We start from the raw sequence: 6,703 nt of genomic DNA, 5'->3' as shown, positions 1-6,703 counted from the left end.
AATGCTCCTGGGAAAGCAGCAGAGGATGGCGCAAGTCCTTGGGTGCCTGCACCCACATGAGAGACCTAGAAGAAGCTCTTGGCTCCTGGCTTCTACCTGGCCCAGCCCTGGCTTTTGTAGCCATCTGGGGAGTGAACCAGTAGATGGAGTATCGATCAATCTATCTATCTATGTCTTCCCTTCTCTCTCTGCATCTGCCTTTTAACTAACTAACTAAATAAATCTTTAAAAGGAAATACAAGGGGCCAATAAATACGTGAAAAAATGCTCAATATCATCAACCATGAGGGAAATGCAAATTAAAACTACAATCACTCCAGTTAGAATGGCTAGTATTTTTTTTTAAAGGTTTATTTATTTAGTTGAAAGGCAGAGTTACAGAGAGGCAGAGGCAGGGGGAGAGAGAGAGAGAGAGAGAATCTTCTATCCACTGGTTTACTTCCCAAATGGCCACAACAGCTGGAGCTGGGCTGATCTGAAGCCAGGAGCTTTTTCTGGTCTCCCACATGGGTACAGGGTCCAAGGACTTGGGCCATCCTCTGCTATTTTCTCAGGTACATTAGCAGGGAGTTAGATCAGAAGTGGAGCAGCTGGGACTTGAACTGGCACCCACATGGAATGCTGGCACTGCAGGCAGCAGCTTTACCTGCTATGCCACAGCACCAGCCCTAGAATAGCTACTATTAAAAGACAAAAAAATTAGAAATATTGTGAAGAGAAAAGTGAAGTTAGTACAACCATTATGGAGTTTCCTCAAAAAACTAAAAATAGATCTACCATATGATCCACCTACCCCACTTCTGGTATGTATCTGAAGGAAATGAAAACCTGCATATGAAAGAGATACCTGCATTCCCATCTTTACTGCAGCACTATTCACAAGAGCTAAGATGAAATCAATCTAGGTGTGCACTGATAGATGTGTAAAGAACACGTAGTAACTATACACAATGGAATAGTATTCAGCCATAAAAAATGAAATCTGCCATTTGCAGGAAAAGGGATGGAATCGAGACCTCTATTTTAAGTGAAACAAGCCAGACACATAAAGACAAATACCATATGTTCTCTCTCATATATGAAGTTTAAAAAAAGTTGACATGAAGCTAGAGTAGTGATTGCTAGAAGCTGGGAAGGGTGAGGAGAGGAGGAACAGAGGGAGGGTTGGATAAAAGGTACTGAGACAGAGACAGATAGAAAGTAACAAGCTCTATAGTGTTCTACAGCATAGTAGGACAACTATAGTTGACAATAATGTATCATATACTGTGTAACGAACTGGGAGACAGGAGCTGACAGGCACCAAACACAAAGAAGAGATAAGAAAAAGGAGAGCCTAATTGCTTGGTTTGATCATTCCATGCTATGTATATGTGTGGCAAAATTGCACAGTACCCCCTGTACAGAAATGTACAAGGATTACATGTTAAAAAATTTTTTAAAATAACATTTAAGGGTCTGGCATAGCAGCTATGATGCTGCTTGGAATGTCCACATCCCATATCCCAGTGCCTGGATTCAACACTGGCTCCACTCCCGATTCCAGCTTCCTGCTGGTGTGTGCCCTGGGAGGGAACAGGTGATGGTCCAAGGACTTGGTTCCCTGCTCTCTGTGTGTGAGACCTGGATTGAGATCGGCTTCAGCCTGGCCCAGTCTCAGCTGTTGTAGGCATTTGGGGAATGAACCAGTGGATGGGAGATCTCTGTCTCTTTGTCTTTTAAACAAATACAATAAATAAATGACAAACATGACTCAAGAAGTAAACCTATCAGTTATAGGTTTTAGTTTATCTTTTCACTTTATGGCATCTTATACAAAAGTTTTAATACAGTAAAATATTATCAATATTTCCTTTATTATTTTTGTGTTTTGCTTCAGTTCTTCTCTAAAATTCTTAAAGATATTCCCTATCCTCTGGGCTGGTGGTGTGGCATAGCGGGTAAAGCCTCCGCCTGCAGGGCCGGCATCCCATGTGGGCACCAGTTCGAGTCCTGGCTGCTCCACTTCCCATCCAGCTCTCTGCTGTGACCTGGGAAAGCAATAGAAGATGGCCCAAGTCCTTGGCTCCTGCACCCACGTGGGAGACCCAGAGGAGGCTCCTGGCTCCTGGCTTTGGATTGGCACAGCTCCAGCCATTGCGGCCAATTGGGGAGTGAACCAGCAGATGGAAGACACCCCCGCCCCCGCCTATCCTTTCTCTGTGTAACTCTTTCAAATAAATAAATAGATCTTTTTTTTAAAAAAAAGATATTCCCTATTCTCTTTTCAAAGTTTCCCTTTTCACATTGAAGCCTTTGATCTTTGGGAAATTGATTTTTCCGTGTAGTATGAAGCAGTAATCCCTGGGGTTACCTAGGGATAACCGAGTGCTTCAGTACTATTTATTGAGCCTGATTTGTAAGGTTTTGTCTATCACAAACCAAGTTTACTTACATGTACGAGTCTGCTTCTAGGTTCTCTGTGCTTGGTATTGGTTTATCAATCTATTCACTGGTTTAATAACTTCAGCTTTGTGCTACATTGGAGTCTTGACACTGACTACCTCGGAACTTGGACGATGGGCAAGTCACCTCTAAAAAATCCGTGAAACAGAGAAATCCTAACACCTACATACAGGATTGCTAGGGAGATTAAAGGAACCAGGGATAGAGCAGGAAGGCACTCAACTGAGTAGCATAACTTCGTCATGATGAGGTTGCAGGAGCAGACGAAACAGAAAAAAAGCCATCAACGTCCCCGGGAGCCTCGGTTGAACTCATACAAAGAAAGGGATGCGTTCGCACACCGCTTCTAAGGCTCTCCCCATTTCTGAAAGGGTGGTCTTGGCATGTTATTATCTAGACAGCAGCCCTCACACAGGACGCGAAGGGCAGCTGGGATAAGGACCGGATCCGTGCAGACTGCAGGGCAGAGTAGTGAGCAAGCAACCGTAAAACCCTAAGCGCCTGAACAGATAAGATTTGGGATGGGCCGGCCGCGAAGACGCCGCCTCCCCGGGTCGGACGCCGGCTGCGATGACCTCCGCGGCCACGCGGGCACAGGGCCACTGTCCACCTGCCGACTGCCCACCGGGAACGCGACCAGGGAGAAAATTCCAGACCCGCTCGCAGAGGCACCGGCAAGAACGGGGCAGAGCCGGGGGCGGTGGAAAGGGGAGCAGCCTGCACCTCCCTCGAGGCCGCCTCGGTGTTCTTGGGAAGTGTAGTCCTGCGTCAAGTCCACGTCCCCTGGATCCTGGAAGCCGGACTACAGCTCCCTACAGTCCTGTGCAAGCTTTGTGCATTGCGCCTGCGCGGTGAGGTGGCCGATGCCGCTATAAAGGCTTGTTTTGCTCCGGGGCTGATGCTCGCGAGCGTGGTTGAGCGGCCGGCGCTCCTCTCCGGGAGCTGGGACGCAGGTAGGTGGCAGCGACCCCCGCACTCTCACCTCGCCCCTCGGTTGTCATGGGGCTCACTCCCTTGCGTTTCCTCTGGCCATGGTGGGCTGTGATCGGGGGTGCGGGCAGTTCGGGGGACGCCGGAGACCTGAGAAGAGCGGCCTGACCTCCCTCTGGTCTCCGCCGCCCCCTCCTCTGGACGCGACCCCTGGGAGCTGGTGGAGGAGGCCCTGCGTCGAAAGGCTGGCAGGTAGGGTTGGAATGAGTGGTCTGAGGTGCTGGCTCCATCCCCAGCAGCGGCCGCCAGGGGGTGCTGCGTTCGCGGCCCGTGGGTGTGGGTCACGGTCGCCTAGCCAGGCCCGAGCCGGCAGAGGGAACGCCCTGGGGCCAGCGCATCCCAGGCGGATCTGGCCTTAGACAAGTCCCGGTGCCGGGATCGTGGGGCGGGCGGCCCGGGCCACCTCCCTAGGGTCGCAGGCCTGAGACTGAGCAACCAGCGACCCTCGAAGGCGGTCCTCCTCCGTTTCTGCAAACGGAGTATAGATGGAGGTACGCGCTGCGAGCACGCACCGCAGACCTGGAGCGGGAGCCCGGGCTCTGGGCTGTCATCCGCCCAGCGCTGCGGGTTGCTTTGTATTTTCACACAGGGGTCCTTCGGTTTCCGCCCCAGCGTGGGGAGGCTGGAGGCAGGAAGCACTGGGAAAGTTTCAGAAGGTTTTCGAGGAGGAGGATCGGTTGGAATGGGGTCTCTAGCGCAGGTGAGGGACCGGGAAACTTGGAAGGTGCAAACGGGCGGATCGCAGGGGGCGTGGTGAAACCCCGTGTGTCCTCTTGGCCTCGCATTTTCCTTGTGCAGCGTCCGGGCCTGGAGTGAGAATCTGGAGGTCTGGAAGTCCACCCAGGCGCGTGGCGATGAAGGCAATGGGCAGTAGCAGCAGTCTAGCTAGCTACAGTTCCCGTGCGACTTCCCTCTCCTCCCCTCCCCCTGCAGCTGAGCTGAGCTGAGCCGAGCTGTGGTGCAAGGAGAGTGCACCTGGCACCTCGAGGAGAGTCGCCAGGAGCAAGGCCAGCGGGCCCAGTGGGCTCAGCCGTGCTCGTGTTGAATCTGACAACTTGGGGTGCGGGGGATTCTCCCGCTTGGTTATCCTGCCTTTGCCCCCGTCTGGCTATGGTTTAAACATGGATACAATCTCTCCCCTTTGCCTCTCCGCTCCCTGGACCACAGGGGCCAGTTAACATTTAAAAAGGCTTTGCAGCAGGAGGATACAAACAGTGGCCTTAGTTGCTGGTTTTCAGGTTGGGGCCTTGTTTCTTTGCACAACGTACTAGGGGTCCTAGCTCTAGGTTGGGTCCCTGTGGCCTGCCTGCTCTTTTATCCCTGGTGACAGAAGACTGTGTCCAGTCTGTTCAAGGCCAAGAGCTGTGCTTGGCTTGGGCCCAGTGACCCTCATGGCTCTGCCTCTTTCCCCCCAGGAGATGGAAGAGTGAGGAGTGTTGAAGATCATGGAAAACTGTTCCCCACACCTTTCATGCATGGAATCACTTGGTCTCTCGGGGCAGGTCACCAAGGTCCCTTAGGATCATCTAGCAATGTCCTGTGCCAGTCACAAAAGGCACCGGTCGGTATTTGTAGCTTACCCGGGAAGTAGGCTCAGCTCTGCCCCTCTGCGCATCCACTGACTGTACCTTCCCTGATTGTCCTGGGTCCCTGGTGAACTGAGAGGATCTTCCTGTGCTTGACATGGTGCTTGGTGTTGTGAATGGGTTCCGCTGGCTGCCTGCTCCCTTGCAAACTCCTCTCTGCCCCAACTCCTCCCCCCAGCTTTGTAGATTTTAAAGTAACACTGATCTTTTCCTCTTCCAGATAATCAGCTAGGCTAGGGAACCTCAGGTTGGGGGGGAGGGGGCGGGGAGTCTACACTGCCCTACACTGCCCTACACTGCCGTGATCCCTATGCAAGAAGGGTTCCTCCCCTGTGCAGCTCCTGCTCCACACTGGGGACGCTGGCAGATGCCAGGGCTGTTTATAGTTTAGCCTTAATGAGGTCTCCATGACGTGATTGGCGTGCTCTCGCTTGGTGAGCCAGTGTTCTTTATGAGCAGTTTGTCATTGGGCAAGGTGATGTGTGTTTGTGTGTGTTTAAGATAAGTAACTCAGCTACATCAACCTGGGATACCTGATCCAGAATTCTGAAAGGTGAGAAGTCAAGCTTGCTTTGGCACTGGACGTGTCTCTTGGGGGGGAGGGGGATTTAGTGCCTATTAAAGAGGATCAGTAAGTGGTCTCCTTTGTTTCTGATGCCTTAGAAAATGAATTGTAGTAGTCAGAATTTTGTGCTGCAGAGGTGGTATTCTCTAGTCATAGTGATAACCAGGAATTTCTGGAACCCGCAAAGCAACACAGCTACATTTCTTTAATTTCTAGTGGGGCCGATAGGAAAGATGTTTTCTCAGCTTGTATCTGGGAAACTGTACATCATCTATGAGTGGGAAGCATGTTTCAGAGAAGTATGTATGTGTTTATTTATTTATTTTTAAAGTGACCAGCGTTGATACAGGATGTCGAGTTAGCCAGGCAAGCAGTGGTTTAGAATGGTTTGGGGTGGTACAGGGTAGGGAATGTGTTAGTACCAGCTTTGTTGAGAAAAGATTCAAGTATCTTGGAATTCACCTTTCTGAAGTGTGGAATTTGATGTGGCTTTTTAAAGGTATATTCCCAGCATTGTGGAACCATCAGTACTGTCTAATTTTAGAATACTTCCCCCAGGGGAGTTGGTGTTTTAATTCAAGGTATAATGATATTTTGTATATTAGCCTGTAACTTTAATATCAACCAGCCTGTTAACTGGTTATAAAAATGCAGAGATGGGACTCTCGTTGGTAGAATAAATACTTTGTAAGTTTTCATTTAGTAAACTTTAGTAAGGGAAATGATGTGCATTTTAAAGTTGTGGCATTTTTAATGCATGGAACAAACAGAAATAGTTCCCAGAAAGTCTTCAAAAAAAGAGAAAGAGAAAGAAACTTATTAGTTTATTGGATTTTGGATTTGAGCTTTCTTGTACAGGGTGAGTATCTCTTTCCTAATGTGTTTATTCTAATTTTTTTTCCTTTAAAGGTGGGAGAAGGTTGTTTTTCATTATTCTATTACATTCAATTTTTTCTTTAAAAAATAAATTAATACTTGAAAACTTTTAAAATTATTTTTATAGCTGCACCAGTAGAAAGCTTCGATGCTTTTGCCCCTCCCCGCCTTTTCCCCCTCTTGTAAAAGCACTTTAGCAGGTGGTTAAGTGCAATTTAGGAAATATCTGTGCTTGATGAAC

General features: G+C 49.2%; 1 protein-coding gene across 13 annotated transcripts in view; it reads left to right on the top strand.

Moving 5' to 3' along the window:
- The first annotated feature begins 3,153 nt into the window (after positions 1-3,153).
- The window catches only part of ABCC5 (ATP binding cassette subfamily C member 5), an 88,611-nt gene continuing 85,061 nt past the window's right edge, over positions 3,154-6,703 (top strand). For 3 of the 13 annotated variants that reach the window (XM_017346971.4, XM_089332031.1, XM_070072399.2), the window contains exon 1: positions 3,707-3,926. Coding sequence is in view for 2 of the 13 variants with exons in the window: in XM_089332025.1 (XP_089188151.1) it covers positions 5,860-5,885 (26 nt within the window). In the remaining 11 variants the exon portion in view is untranslated. Of the gene's footprint in view, positions 3,399-3,706; positions 3,927-4,024; positions 4,136-5,331; positions 5,575-5,667; positions 5,886-6,356; positions 6,446-6,703 lie in introns of those variants that run through there. The other 10 variants (XM_070072400.1, XM_008266622.4, XM_070072395.2 and 7 more) reach the window with 8 other exon arrangements.

The sequence above is a fragment of the Oryctolagus cuniculus genome, chromosome 4, assembly GCF_051225735.1.
Source record: "Oryctolagus cuniculus isolate XC-2025 breed Fujian yellow rabbit chromosome 4, ASM5122573v1, whole genome shotgun sequence".
In the NCBI taxonomy this organism is placed as follows: Eukaryota; Metazoa; Chordata; class Mammalia; order Lagomorpha; family Leporidae; genus Oryctolagus; species Oryctolagus cuniculus.
Note: the sequence above shows the minus strand (reverse complement) of the source record. Positions and strands in the feature narration are given on the sequence as shown.